We start from the raw sequence: 16,657 nt of genomic DNA, 5'->3' as shown, positions 1-16,657 counted from the left end.
GTTAATAACTTACCGTGAATAGAGCTGGAAGACAAAAAATAAATGTTCCCATTTTTCTAACGGAGAGTCTTCTAAGTCCCATGGTTTAAGACGTAATTTCTGAAAGAGTAAAGAAACGTATATTAAAAGGCATCTATCATATACAGTTGCCTTCTCCAGTGGCACAGCGATATGTCTGCAGACTTACAACATTAAGAAACGGAATTCGATACCCGTGGTTAGCAGAGCACAGTCAGCCCATTTTGTAGCTTGGTGGTGGTTAATTACAAACAAAAGTATACACCTTTCCTGAAAATGAAAACTGAATATTGATTGGTTAATACTAGCTGTAGAGGTAATTTAAGTTTATGCCTCTTTTCCTGCTTTTAATCATGTTTTTCTGTTTGCTTTTAGGCATAAAGCTACCCAATGGGATATCTGTATTGTGCCCATCAATGATATTAAAACCCGTTTTTGGCGTTATAATCCTTCAGACATATAATTAAACCAATGGGGTCTCTTAGCCATGATTATCTTAACTGAACTATTGGAAGCGGCATACTCTCTAAAAGTTTAAGCATTTTAACAGAGTTTTAGTAATAGTATTTTATAAGATTTAAAAATAATTTTATATTAGTTGCTCTGGAGTACTTTTCAGTATCTTTCTGAAATACATAATCGGAGTGGTGTTTTCTTGTCGTGAATAGAGTAAATAAATGTTAGATATGTAATAGAAATGCACGTTCATACATAATAATGAACCAACATATGACTTTATAGCAGGGTCGGAATGGACTTTAAAAATTTACCGGAAAAAAAAAGCTAGAAGGAGCCCACAAATTTATCATAAAAATAACAAAAGTACATAATTTTTCAAGAAGTCCTACCGCAGTTTTTCCGGTTTCTTGTTACAACAGTCCACATCTGCTTTTTATAGTTAGTGTAAGACATACATAATCTAAAAAGGTGGAAACTATAATGAAATTTCCCTTTTTTGCGATGTATACAAAAATTGTCTGCTCTTTCTAAGAAGTGTCCAAGTAGCTCATCAGTACATTTGAGAACTTGCAGGCTAAAAATCGGGTTTCGATATCATTGATGAGCACAGCACAGATAGCCCATTGTATAGCTTTGCTCTTGAACAACAACAATAAAATCTAAGAAACATACTTAATGTTTTGTTCGTTTAACTCATTTATTTTTTAAAATGCGAACAAATTGTCTAGTTATTTCGGAATTTTCACGCAAAGCTAAACAGAGATATATCTGTGTCAAATTCTGGACTGACAGATTACAAGGAAAAATAATAACCAGTGTCCAGCGCTAACTTTCCAGCTACTCTTCTCTGGCCGAATAGTTTTGACCGATTTGACAATTACTCTCTTATAGCGCATCCACTATAACAAAATGCGAAGCAAATTTTTCCTGCAAAAGGCCTACAACCTTGAACTTTAGGATTCATGATCCGAGCTTTCTAATAACTAAACCTATCCTGGCCAAAAAATAAACACAAATATTTCTCGGCTGGTATAGTTATATTACAACACTTCATGATTAAGTTAACAATAAGTACAATGTACCATAACATAAAACGAAATTAAAGAAGCCAACATTCCTTGGCGAATGCAATATGTCTCCGCCACGCAGTCCCAAAATTATTAGTTTTGGCACCAGAAACATCGAAAACTGTCTATAATGCTGCTTGATACACACAAAAATCTTAACATTGTAAATCCCAAGACCTATCACTTTCCCAGTGGGTAGCGACAGAAGTAAGACGGAGTAGTTGTCAATTATCTTAAAATTTTGTTTTCTTTGTGACATCCTGTAATGGGCAAGTTCACTACTTTTGTCCATTAGTGTGTAAAATCTGTAGAAAAGTATATTTGTGCCAAAACCCGTATAAATTAATCATAGTATGACAGAGTAATTGATTAAAAACTATGTTCAGGAATTATAGCTGAAAGTAATACTCATATGTTTGAATTGTGCAGAAACGTGGTAGGAAACCGGAACCGTTTTCTACTGAAGTGTGTTAGCACATAACTGAAAGATTTCACACTTAGCATACAATCTATATACGAACTGAGACTTGTACAAACCTCCTCAAAAATGTCATGCCGGTTCAGAATAGTTGCTCTTCCAAAACAAACCACTTTGATACCGGTCTTATACATGCTCAAATAAGACAGGACGAGGTCACACATTCTCCTGAGTTAACTGTGGGTTATTAGGTTGAGTTTTAAACTACCGAGTAAATATGAGTTGCAGGAATTGTGGGTGTCAGTACCATTACGCATGCGTGAAGCAAATGCTAGATATTTTCTATTAAAAGTACCAAGCTTGTGGTGAGTGTCTATATTAGAAGAGTGGGAGATGATAGCTGACGTCACGTCACTAGGTAATGAAGTTTCGGCAGGACTGTTCTACTCAGTAAGCCTTCTCTCAGAACCGGCACTACGACCTTGGGTTAATGCAGTGTTGAACTTGTGTGCACGTGTGTGAAGAATTCTTCGAGGAAGAAGGGCGAACGAAACATCCTGTTGTATTTAAATAAGCTCCCGGAGCGAAGCCTCTGTGCGAAGGATAAACTAAATAATAACATACCCTAAGGGGATATAACTGTGGCACATGGAACCCCAAATAATGAGGTTCCCTGTGCGACAATTATATTTTTATGATAATACTTGATGCACAACTTCGTGAAAGCGATGAGTTAAGTTGCGATTCGATTGTCATAATAACAAAGAACATGGCATTCAGCAAGGTTCCTGTCGGAAGTATCTACACGTGGGAAATATTAGTCCTTTTAACACCAAGACCTGGCATGACCTGGTGGATAGGACACTCGATTTGTAATCACCAGGTAGTGGGTTCGAATCTCTGTTACTCCGAACATTCTAGCCTTTTAAGCCTTGGGGGCATTATAACGCAATGGCTAAACTCACTTGTCGTTTGTGAAAAGAGAAGCCCTTAGCCAGAGAGTTGGTAGTGGGTGGCGTTGACTGGCTGTATTTTGTCTAGTCTTACACTGCTAAATGAGGGACGGCTAACACAGATGGCTCTCGTGTAGCTCATGGTCGAAATTCGAAACAAATAAAATCAGTTAACACTATAAATCAATGTTACCACTTTAGGGTCTCACTTTTTGTTAGTTAAGTTATTAGCAAAATTGATGAAAGTACTAGATAAACGTTTATATTGCATAATTAATTTGATGACGTATCTGTACAAATATATATCTTAAGATACTTAACTTGTACAAATTAATAAGCGAAAATTTAGCACTGTAGAACAATGGTGAATGAATGCAAAACCAAATTTATATATTAAAAAACTGCGCCCAAAACAAGAACATGCCGTAATCTTCCGAATATATTTTTTTCTTTGGAAATTTGTCTAAAAGTATGGTTCATATAACATAAGGTAGCAAGTCTCATCTCATACACGTTGTGAATGATAATACCCACTTAATATCATAGAAACGTTGCGTTTCGTTTGTGTTTTTTTTTAATTTCGCGCAAAGCTACACGAGGACTATCTACGCTAGCCGTCCCTAATTTAGTAGTGTAAGACTAGAGGAAAGGCAGCTAGTCATCACCACCCACGCCAACTCTTGGGCTACTTTTTTACCAACAAATAGTGCGATTGACCATAACATTATAACGCCTCCATGGCTGAAAGGGCGATCATGTTTGGTGTGACGGGGACTCGAACCCATGCCCGGCCGTTGCGTTTCGATGGTGTGTCTTGTTAATTTATTAGTTCCCTCTATTTCTCAGACATAAATAAGAAGTATTTCACAATTTCATTTATTTCTAGATTCTTTAAACAAAATGGTTCAAATGAAATGATCAAAAAGCTAAGTCCTGTGAATTTTAAGATTTATTTACATGCATTCTTCGAAATGTTTGGAAATAGAAAACTAGTTATCATTACATTACGTTTAATATTTAAATATTAAATATATCAAGTTCTAAGACTGCATCATAAATTAGTTTTTGGGAACATTTATTTGCCAGCTGCATTTGCAAAATTATAAGCGTTAAGGCAAATTTACTTTTAGCAAAGTTTACGAACATTCTTTTCTTCAAATTGCTAATTTGATTACAGTATTGTAAAAGTTCTAGGTTCGTATTGTTTATGGCAATAAAGTACGTTTTACTCTTAGTTGTGAACGGCGTGTTATTTTCGGAAGCGTATTTCGGGAACTTTTTGCTTTGCTAATTTATTTCCTGTTAAGCGAAAAATTACATAACAGTCCATCTGTGCTTTTTCCGTCGCGGATATTGAAACCCAATTTTTAGCGTTATAAGTCTTCAGACCTAAAGCTGAGCCTACCTACAGGACGGGGGGCTATTGCTTTAGACCACATGTTTTACACTCTCCCTAAGTGTGTACACAGCTCTCAGCTATTTGTGAGTATGGGATAAGTTGTTGTCCAATGTCTATATTGCTGACGTAGCATCATTTTTCCTTTAATCTCAGACGAAGAGGCAATGTAATTCTAAGAACTCACGAGTATTTGTTTGTTTGTTTTTGAATTTCGCGCAAAGCTACACAAGGGCTATCTGCGCTAGCCGTCCCTAATTAATTAGTGTAAGATTAGAGGGACTGCAGCTAGTCATCACTACCCACCGCCAACTATTTTAACAACGAACAGTGGTCTTAACCGTCACATTATAACGCCCCTTAGGATGAAAGGACGAGCATGTTTGTTGCGACGGGGAATCGAACCCGCGACCCTTTAATTACTAATCGAACGCTTAACCCACCTGACTACAGCGGGCCGAACTCATGAGTGAAAGTAAAACAAGAAACAAAACAAAAAACAGTGTTCTCTAATATGTCAAACACAATACAACTGCTATATCCAATTACGACAAAGTCTTTCACCCAATACTGGAGATACGACAGACACTTGTGGGGTAAGCGCTATGTATATATATATATATATATATATATATATATTTCATTGGTTTTCACTACTGTTAAGGAGTGAACCTGATGAAGCAAATGAATCCTTATTATTATCAATTTTCTTTAAATCCTTTATAAATCAGATTTTTATGGTAAGGATTAATAACACCACTTTATTCATTTCATATCAATACCGATTACTCATCTACATTTATTATTATTTTCATAGAGAATTTAACTGTGCATAAACAGAATGTTAAGAGTCATCATAACGCTTCCAAATATATCTGTTTATACATTTTTTTATTAAAGAAGGGGATAAATTGGGCTTAGAATAAATGATTAGGGAATAAGTTTCACGTTTGTATTTACATATTGTACATGTTGTATGGGATAATTTGTTCCTTTCCTTTAGAGAACCTGGCGGAAGTTGTAGAGTGCTTCCACATTCGGTAGACACAATAGCTGTTTTAAAAATGTTTGTATTTTAACTCAGACCCATTAGCAAGTATCGTGCGTTTTCTACTAATATGAACATAAATTTATCTAAGTGTCAGCTGGCGCGTAGAATTTTAAAATGTCGACAGCGGAGAGAAAGACGTTTGGGATACGCACTGAGCACTTGACAGGAATAAAACTTATAAAAGACATATTCAGGCGTAAAAAACATATCGAACAGAAAAACCTTTGGACGAAACTGGAAATGTACCGTTTACAAGTCAAACACGTAAAGCTGCTTCACGAAAATAACAAGTGTTAGAAGTCATTTAAAGGAAAAACGGTTGTAAAAATTCACTTCTGTAAGGACTATTAAGATGGAGATAATTCAGATGGACCGATAAAGAAAATCGATATACATACATATATATATATATATTGCTAAATACTTTTATAAATGCTTCCCTCCCTCGAGTCGATTCATTTGATAACTCAAGTATAAATGTGTTGAAAATAAATTATTATATCCCATATATCTATATATAAAAGTGTGCAACATTAAGTCAGCATTATATGAACCCGTGCACAACCATTATCACTAGAACTATACACATAGATATTATTAGTTTGGTTTTAGTTGTTGTTAAGCTGTTAAGAACAAAGATTTTCAATGGACTATGTATGTTCTGCACACCACAGGTATCGAAACTTGATTTGTAGCATCGTAAGGCTGCAGACCTGTTGCTGAAACAATGTGTGTGCGCATGGGTGGGTGTAAGGTTAGGGAGGATAAATGTCATTACACAGAGTAACTAAAAACCTGATAAAAAGTTTAACTGTTTCACGAATGTTATTTATAAAACTACAAATACAAATACCTGTTAATGAAAATCACCCCTAATTTCAACGTTTATAAGACACCCAATTTCCATCGTTACAAAATAATAACTATAAAATCCTACCTAAGTAGTTCAGTAATAACTGAGCATCAGTAGTTGACCTTACAAATAACGTCACCATTTATATCGTGGTTTTAGGGATATCTATCGTAACTACAATAGGCTGAGAACGATGTGTGGCATTGGGAATAGCACATCTAATACCCAAACTTGGCCTATATTTGACCTTATTTGCTGGCTGTCTTGTTTTCTCATACCTGTTACTTCGCAAATGTTTGTTAAACGTCATATCTTCAACGTTATTGGAAGATATTCCTGCAAACATTTTCATTTTAAAGTTAAAGCTTGTGTACTTCCTTGTGTAATTGTTTGTTGTTTTAAGTCTTTGGTTTTAATGTAATTGTTTTTCCTTATACATTTTAATTTTACTTTACGTATGTCTTACACACACACTCACACTTATATATTATAATGTTGTAAGCCACACTTTTAATGCTTCAATGTACATGTTTGATAGAGATCACTTGTCATTTCGATGACATCAAAAATCTGGTAATTTCGGTAACACCTAGAGACAGAGGTACTTTATTTATAATCACGAAAAATCAGTTATAGATGAGAAGTGAATGTGTACTCGGTAAATTTATGAGTTCAGTGTTATAAGTGAGATTTATCATGACTGTTTAATTACTCTAGTGATTAGATAGGAAATGTAAATAAGTTTATTTCTAAGCTAGGCGTAATTGCCATTAGTCTCTGCATTTCTGATGAAACGTTGTTTATGCACTCTGGCCTACAGTTAGAAGTGAAAGTAGCCTGTAGCAAACATTAAAGAAGAAATAAACTAATTCGTTACTGTTACGTGTACTGGACTTAGAATTACGTTTCGCAAACATTCCAAAAGAACTCACCCAATAACAGAATACATTACAAAACTATTTATTTAAACTGGATATAGTTTTTATTTTTTTTTATATCTGCAATGAACCAGGAAACATTTAACCTTATAATAAATTGACTTACAGAATATTACTTTCAAATGTAAAAAGCAAAATTTCAATTAATAAATAATATGAATAAAAATAATATTACCTTACATATTTTTGTTTCTTGAATTTCACACAAAGCTACTCGAGGGCTATCTGTCCTAGCCGTCCCTAATTTAGTAAGACTAGAGGGAAGGCAGCTAGTCATCCCCACCAACCGCCAACATTATAACACCCCCACAGCTGAAAGGGCGAGCATGTTAAGTGCGACGGAGATTCGAACCCGCGACCCTCGGTTTAAGGGTCGAACGCCTTAGCCCACCTGGCTATGCAAAACCTTCATATGTTTGTTTAATGTTCCGAAAATTGAAATCAGGCCTTGTAATAAACAAATTGTCACATTGAATAAGGAGAAAATTTAACCAACTGGTTTGCCATTAACCAGAATACGAACTTTTTATGCTCGTTTATCCAATCAGGGCATCTTGAGCTAGCAAAATAACTGAGCTTTCGACCATTTACGTAGTTGTAACATGGGGTAAAACGTTTTTTAAGAGTGATATTTTTAATAATTTAAAATGTAAATGCCACTCCAACTTTGCGTTTATTTTATTTCAGGTGCTAAAGTTTAGGTTTTACAGTTTAAAAAAAAGAGAGAGAGAATTAGAAATTGGTTATGGTTAAACCATTGTCTTGGTGCATTTGTGACTAGGACTATATGTATCTATATGTGAAGTTTCCATAAGCAAATACATAGATGTTAATTAGCACTAATATCAGTATCAAAAGGAAAACTTGGTAAATTGTACGTTTATAGGAACAATTTTTTCGTAGATAAGCACAAAGCCACACAATGGGCTATCTATGCTCTTCTCACCACATATATCGAAACCCGATTTCAGGGGTTGTAAGTCTTCAGATATACTGCTGTGCCACTGGGGGCGGTGTAGAAAGTTTTAGGCAGAGAAACTTCCTGCAAATTGAGAACGTTTGTGGAATTCATCTGCCCATTGAGCTGAAGACGACGTCTCCGCGCAGGTTTTCGCCAATAGAGGCCTGAACCAATATTTCAAAATGTTCTTGACTCAATGAGAAGATTAAATCTATATAAAGTCCCAGTTTAGAGTAAATTTCTTTCTCCATAGAATCACACGATAAAGTACAAGTATATTAAACGACATATAAAGAAGTTCATATGCCACTTTAGCAAGAGAAAACAAAACTGTATGAAACTTTCACTCTCAGCTGATAGTTAACGAATACTATGATAGGATATAATAACTGTTAATAAGTATTTGTTATACATTCATTTTATCATTGTATTCTTATTGAAGTTAAATGAAGGAAGTTATTATTGATTACCGGAAGATTTACTGCGAATACCATATTTTGTTTGTATAAATATATAACGATTGTGAACGAATGTCCATAAATCCAATGTTTTGAACTTATCCACAGAGGAAAGTTATGTTTGAAGTAAGTACGATAGACAGCGTTGTGAGATTAACTTTCATGTTTTCATCTCAAAACGTTTGTTTTGTTTGTTAGTTTGTTTTTGAACTTCGCACAAAGCTACTCGAGGGCTATCTGTGCTAGCCGTCCCTAATTTAGTAGTGTAAGACTAGAGGGAAGGCAGCTAGTCATCACCACCCACCGCCAACTCTTGGTCTATTCTTTTACCAACGAATAGTGGGATAGACCGTAACATTATTACACCCCCACGGATGAAAGGGCGAGCATGTTTGGCGCGACGGGGATTCGAACCCGCGACCCTCAGATTACGAGTCACACTCCTTAACACGCTTGGCCATGCCGGGCCTCATCTCAAAACGACACTACAAGATGTACACATTTATTCGTAGTTTGAATTTGTATTTGGTGCTCACTTGGGCATTTTCTAGCTATTTAATAATAGCAAAAATCGATCTTTACTGTCAAGCAAATCACAATATAGTTGATTGTATTCAATTTTCCTTTATGATGGCATCAAATAATAATACGAAAGTGTAAAGAAGTCCTAAAGACCGTTGATATATTTAGGTACACTCAAGTATGGTTTTATTCGTAACGTTTCTTAACTAGATTATCTTGACATCTCTACTAGAACCAAGTCTTGCGTGATACACATTTAAATATATATTTATAGTTTTATTTAAATATTTATTTATAGTTTTACCTCATGGAACGAAAAATGAGCTGAACTTTGACTTCCCTGGCAGAAATGACATTTTTACAGCATGCAGTGAAAATAGAAATTCAACCTGGATCGCCCAATAAGAAAACAAACAATAAAAATAAGTTATTTTTCCAAACAAATGTAAAAGTTAAATTATAGAAAATCTCACAGATTGTTTTTCGCTATAACTAGGATGCCTTAAGCTAAAAACCTTGACAGAAGTAAAAACTATTACAAACAAATTAACATTAATAATGGAAAAACAAGAGGTTATTTTAAGAACTAACGCTTCCATAAGTGTTAACGCTTGCGAGTAACTAACTGTCTGCAAGGGTAAAGTTCTAACACAATAAGGTAGAAGAGAGCATATCAGAAGATATTCTGCAATCGATAATTTTTTAAAGAATATTTTGTTTAAAAAGCGCATACATCATGAACCACTATAATGGTTGATAAGAGGAAGACCCGGTATAGCCAGGTGGTTAAGGCACTCGAATTGTAACCTGAGGGTCGCGGGTTCAAATCCCCGTCATACAAAACATGCTTGCACTTTCAGCCGTGGGGGCGTTATTATGTGATGGTCATTCCCACTATTCGTTGGTAAAAGAGTAGCCTAAGAGTTTACATTGGATGATGATGAATAGCTGCCTTCCAGCTAGTCTTACACTGCTAAATTTCGGACGGCTAACGCAGTTAGCCCTCGTGTAGCTTTGGGTAAAATTCTAAAAACAAACATAAAAGTGATCCCAATGAATTGCACAAAACCTTAGTAGAACGTTCTGGAAAAAATCACATTAAACACAGTAGAGAATCAGTTCAAACAACACCTAATAAATCTTCACAATTGACAACTAAAACTGTACACATATAAACATGCACTAAAAAGCGTGCAGGTTAGAGTTACAAAGAAAAGAAAATCAGTTCAAAAAGGTTAATTTGTAATTATTCTTCTATCGTCAGTCTACAACACAAACGTCTTCGTATCTTGCACTCAAACCGTTTGTAGAATACTAAATAAGGTACTGGGGTCATAAGAATACTAAATAAGGTCATAGGGATATTTAAAAGTCGGTTTGTTTCTTTTGTATTGTATATAAGCTAAAATACATCATAATTCTAGTGTAAATGATGTTATCTTTACCCCTTGAAGTTAGCTGCTTTACAAGTATGTGGTGTTCCTGTACAAAACTTAAATACAAGGTGAAACAGGAATTACTAGCCAACAATAGATTAACATTAGATGACTGTAGCACGTACCTACTTAATGCTTTGTACACTATACAATCGGTGTCTTAAGGGAATCGTCCTCTACATTGCTTATGAAGTGAAGGAGTAAAATAAACCAATACGTGTTATATTACATTTTATAACACACGTTCGTATAATAATTATTTTATAAAAGACACGAAGATTTATTTAGAGCGATGTTTTAAATGTGTATTTGAAAAAGGTTGCTTTTCTACTGGTAAAAGTTTGTACTCGGTTATTGTGTTTGAATCTAGACGTATATTTGTCCATTACTATGCATTATATATAGAGATAATTTAGTTACATGGAAACTATAAATGCCCACTATATTCTCAAAGAAATCTCCATGATAGTCTTTAGCAGTATCTTATCATTTTAAATTTTAACTAATTCGATCAAATAGCCAATTGCTACAGTAAATCATCATAAACCGTATCAGCTAGCTACTAGCTTTTGTTTTATTAGATATACAATTTAAAAAAGTTAGATATCATATCATAACTATACCCATAGTTGAGCATAAAAAACCACCAGCCAACATAAATAAAAAACTGTGAATTTCAAAACCTGCAAATAGGGATCGTAAGAAAAGTAAGGCTGAAGATGATATAGACATAATTTTAGGTGATAGCATGGAACCAGAATAGGAGTTTGTGGTTTGAATAAATAATGTTTATAGTATTCCAGCCTTGTTTGCTTATTTTTTTATAATCGCTATTTGCAAGTTTTTAAATTCCAAATTTGTTACTTATATTTTTACAATGATAAGAAAAGAGAAATAGTATGGAAATCCTGTAAAATTCCTACGTTTTTAAACAAATTATTTTATCATAATTTTTCTTTCTTTATGTGCATGTAACGTGATCATCGTATTTGATGAGCATTTAGTCCTCCCAATCAGCCAACAGGTTCTATTTTTCTTTTTTTTTCTACAGTCCACAATCATAATTATAGCTCGTCGCTTTGTTACAGACGTTACTTAAATTGGTATCTGATTTCCCCTTATTTTGCAGAAAGTCCCCCACCATAAAGAAAACACTTTACAAGTTATTTTGATCTCCTCGTTATTTGTATAAAAATATGATTATAATACTTGACAGGACAAAAAGAAGATAATACATGTGACGAAAGAACCAGAGTATTTGTTTGAACTTTTGGGGACCCAGCACGGTCAGGTGATTAGGGTACTTTACTCGCACGCTGAGGGTCACTGTTTCTCATCCCCGTCCCACCAAACATGCTCGCCCCTTTTAGACCAGGGAGCGTTATGATGTGAAGGTCAATCCCACTATTCGTTGGTAAACAATAGCCCTGAAGGTGGGAATGACTAGCTGTCTTCCCTCTTACGCTGCTAAATTAGGGACGGCTAGCGCAAATAACCCTCTTTTAGATTACGCAACATTTAAACCAAATTAAACTTTTGGGAAACTTTGTCTTTCAGACAGCAGAAAATAAATTTTATACCAAGTTGTTTCATATCTTCAGTGAAGTGTCTTCAGTTGATAAGATAGAAATGCAATAGAATGTACGATGACTTTAAATTGTTTAAAGAGGCGTAACACGTAAAAAGAAGAGTTCGAAAGAGGTAAAGCAGACATCTTTTACTAATATTTATGAGTTCTGTGTATTTTTATTAATAACACTTCCTTAATCTTCTCGTATTTAACTTTATATTTCTGGCTTAGCATGGTCTGATGATTTGGGCACTCAGCTCTCAATCTGCGGATCGTGGGCTCGAATTTTTGTCACACCAAACATACTCGCTTTTTCAGCCATGAGGATTTCTAATGTGACGGTCAATCTCACTATTCATTGGTAGGCTAACAGTTGAAGGGCACCGGTGATCTTGACTACCTGCTTTCCCTCGAGGGACGGCTAACACAGAGTGCATTAGAGTGACTTTGCGCGAAATTCGAAGCAAACAGACTTTACGTCTTCGTAATTTATGTTATGTAAGTTGCTGTTTTACTTGGTCGAGTGAAGATGAAGTTGTTTTTTTTTTTTTTCCGAAGTGTAAAGAGTAAATAATATTTATGCTGTAGACAATCTTGGATACAAAAGTTATTTCAATAATGTACAGAGTCTTTGTAAAAACTTAAAATGTTATGCATAATTAAATGGTGTTAGTAATGAATGTAAATAAATTGTCTTACCTGCATGAATATAATTAATATACAATACTATATATATTAGTATATATAGCCAGCATACAGAGTAGATGAAAGTAGTAAAATATGTGAACATTTTCTCTCGCACAAAGTAATTAATTGATTTATCTTAGTGTAAGTGAAATTTATAAAATGAAAATATTTGAAGATTAAGCGAACAAAATCGAAAGATAGTGGACCTTTTAGACTTTTTTACAGATATTGGAGTTTTGTTCTATCCCACCTTCGAATCCCCTGCACTACAGGCCAAATTTAAATATAGATATTGCATTAAGAGAAGTTGTTTAGAAGAGTGGTGACGAAAGAACAGTTTGTGAGCGGCAATATCTCGTAGCCATAAGTCGTTTTTAAGGAGGAAGGGAAAAGACAATTGATGGAAAGGAGAGGGGAAAATTGTTTGTTTTTTAATTTTGCGCAAAGCCACACGAAAGCTATCTGCGCTAGCCATCCATAATTTAGCAGTGGAAGACTAGAGGGAAGGCAGCTAGTCATCACCATCCACCGCCAACTGTTGGGTTACTCCTTTACAAACCAGTAATGGGATTGACCGTCACATTATAACATTCCCACGGCTGAAACAATGAGCATGTTTGGTGCGACGGGGATTCGAACCCGTGACCCTCATATTACGAGTCGAACGCCCTAACCAACTGGCCATGCCGAGCTCCCACGAATAGATCCACTCTCACTGAGTAACTAACTCCGTAACTGACACTGATTATTAACTAACTGATTCTGAAATTGCTATATACATTAACAAGGTAGTAATTTCACTTCCTTTTTAAAAACTGTGGAAAAAAGAACGAGATTATAGTCTATTTTATGTAGAAACACCAGCATTTTTGTTTAGTGTTAATAAAAATATTAAAATTTTTATATGACAGTCGTTGTATTCAAATTGATTCGTAGTGTGTATTTCATAAGCGAATCAAAACATTTTCGAGAAATCGGATTTGAAAATCGAAGCATCTCAATTCGCTGTTTCATAGTACACCGTTTGATGTTGGGTAAGAGAGCCCCATATAAAGATCTTTCATTGAGAGGGAGGGAGTTTCCAGACAACCCAAGTCTCCTTAATTTTATAGGAACCTGAAAACTTCCCGAAGACTCTGTGTTTGTAAACAGTTTCAAGTAGAGCTGTTTCAAGTGATGAATGCTCGCAGAGTTAGCTTATATGCAAGAAAAAACACGATACGTGGTGGAAACAGGGTGGTCGAAGTTGGTCGGTTTGTCACTATTCTATCAAACGTATAAAGTTATTGCGATGACAATGGCATCAGAGGCTTGGTATTGTTGGGTCTCAAAGACTATCTCTCCGAAATCAATCTCATGAACTTAGGCTTTCGGAAACTTCACACAGACTTGAGAGAGGATGGGCTTAGTCAGTTTTATTAGGTGAAGCTACTAGAACACTAAGCTTAATTAGATAAAGTTACCTATAATACTAAGCTTTGTTAGATAAGTATCTCACAGTAGGTGGCCCAGTTAGGTGAAATTACTTTTGTTGCACACAATATATCATTTTCATTAAATAAGCAAAACTACAACTCAGTTTTTTCACTTAGTAAATTACCCGGTTCAAACAATCACATCTATCCTTTTTGCCAATCACATCTTTGTACAATCATACTTAAACTTTTAGTCACTTCCCTATTTCTGACAATTTTACTCTACACTTTATAACAAATTTAACTATACTCATCAACGGGATATTATTTTCTGAAATTAATTTTAAAAGTCTCTAAATGATGTATGACAAGTAGTAAATGCTAACTAGTGTCATGAATGAGAGAACACAATGTATTGAAAGTACTTTGAGTGCATTTAATCAATGGTTTGATGTTTTTTACTTCCTCTAGTATCATCATTCTATATTTACACCCTCATCTTAAGCCACTAAAAGTTAGTTATTCACCCTTTACTTATATGTAATCGCAAACTATTGCTTTATCATAGATCAAGGAAGCCTGTTTTTCGACATTGCTAAAATTAGTTAGTTTCTTTGGGTGCTATAAACAACGAAACGTATTTTATAAAATTAGAAACACGTAAAAATGTCCCTAGGACACTAAATACAGAATAAGTGTGTGCTTTTTTTTTGTTATAGTAAAGCTACATTTGATTATCTGCTGTGGTCAGCGAGGGAAATCGAACCTTTGATCTTAGCGCCGTAAATTCGAATTACTACTGTCACAAGATAGGACTAGAAGAAATATCAGAAAATCATATTTTGTAGAAACATAGATATTTTGTTTTATAACAAATGCTAGTTAATTGAAGAACTAAGAATTATGCTAAGTTAGGGCGATTATTTTACCTTCATAATTCAGCAAGATTTATTTCTTTTCAATTAAAACGGGTTAAATTATTTAGAGCAATCGTTTTTTAAGTGTGTAATTTGTAGTCGTAAATTGTTAACCGTTGTCCCACAGATGAAACTCGAGAAAACATTTAAAGGTAAACATTTATATATGAAGTTTAATTAGTTCGATCGTGAGGAAACCAAAGTTTCAAACAAATTGAGTATTATAAAGGCCACTCTTATGTAAGGGAATATAAATATTTTGAATTCCGACTAACATACCACGTACCTTGTGTTTGTCCACAATTTTTAAGTCTACAGATAAGTGATGAAGGCAGTTGAGTACTATGGTAACCACTTGTAATTGGGCAGTTGGACACTGTTGTAATTACCCGTAATTGAATAGTTGAACACGGTGGTAATGATTTGTAACTAGACAGCTAGCCACTGGATTACTGTCCTACAACTAGGCTGTTGGTCAACGTGATTCTGACCTGGCAGTTGATCTTTGAGAATCGTTGTTCACTTAACCACAGAGGAAATTCGAGTTTGCCATCCAGCACACTCATTCAGTAGGTTGTTCTCTGAAGTTGTTCAACTGTCTTTTTTTTATGCATAAATTAAATGGGAGGAACCGATCGTTTGTTTGTTTTTCCAAAAGCTGTTTGATTGAAACAAACAAACCAAAATAATAGAATTCTTACTTTTCTATGAAAATGATTATGCAAATGCAGAGAGTATTAATAAATACAAACAAACTCATATATGAAATGAAATACAATAAACGTAAACTACTAGTTCTTGAGCAGCTGTGTCTGGTTTAGCAACGAATGGAAGTCGCTACACTGTCCTTGAACTTAACTGCACTAGTGTTAGTAACTGTGCTTCACCCGCGCTCAACCATCTACAATCTTAATGCTGTATGAACTGCACACGGATCACTGGATTACGCCCAAGAAACGGTGCAAAACAGATACACGTGTCGCCTATGGCAATGGACGCCAATATAACGGGAATTCTTACGATCGTGACCTGTTGGGATAGTGCAGGATTGGTTTCCCCGAGGGAAACTAAAATTACAAGTGGCACACTTCTCAATATGAACTAGAAAAAAAAAGCCACACCAGTTCCTGGATTCACGAAATAATTAGTGAGTCTATTAATTTGATGCTCGAATGTAATTGAATAAATTGGAAATAACCTTAGTATTATATTAATAAATACTGGTACGTGGCACAATTTGTGTTACTGTTCCTAATAGTAAAATATAAATAAATATCTTATGCTGTTTTTTTTTTTCATATATTCGCAGAAAGCAACTTTGCTCCTATCTGCGCTATCTGTTTCTAATTTTTTAATTGATAAATTAGAGGTTAGGGAGGTTGCAAATGACACTCATAGTCACTTCTTGAGCTACTCTTGTCTAGCCGAATAGTGGAATTTGACCAGCATTCTTATGACATGTCCATAGTCCAAAAGTGCAGAATGTGATTTCTTTTTTTCTCTCTTTTCTTTTAATTAATTGGTAACAATAGACGAAT

General features: G+C 34.8%; 1 protein-coding gene across 3 annotated transcripts in view; it reads right to left on the bottom strand.

The window, feature by feature from the left end:
• Nucleotides 1–16,040, bottom strand: part of LOC143226048 (uncharacterized) — a 38,479-nt gene extending 22,439 nt beyond the window's left edge. The window contains exons 1-2 of one of the 3 annotated variants that reach the window (XM_076456460.1): nucleotides 15,406–16,040; nucleotides 14–99 (exon numbers count right to left, since the gene is read on the bottom strand). In XM_076456460.1, coding sequence (XP_076312575.1) covers nucleotides 14–82 — 69 coding nt within the window. In that variant the 5' untranslated portion in view covers nucleotides 83–99; nucleotides 15,406–16,040. Of the gene's footprint in view, nucleotides 1–13; nucleotides 227–2,081; nucleotides 2,355–15,405 lie in introns of those variants that run through there. The other 2 variants (XM_076456461.1, XM_076456462.1) reach the window with 2 other exon arrangements.
• Nucleotides 16,041–16,657: the final 617 nt, after the last annotated feature.

Source organism: Tachypleus tridentatus, chromosome 9 (assembly GCF_004210375.1).
Source record: "Tachypleus tridentatus isolate NWPU-2018 chromosome 9, ASM421037v1, whole genome shotgun sequence".
In the NCBI taxonomy this organism is placed as follows: domain Eukaryota; kingdom Metazoa; phylum Arthropoda; class Merostomata; order Xiphosura; family Limulidae; genus Tachypleus; species Tachypleus tridentatus.
This window is presented reverse-complemented; position numbering and strand designations above follow the sequence as displayed.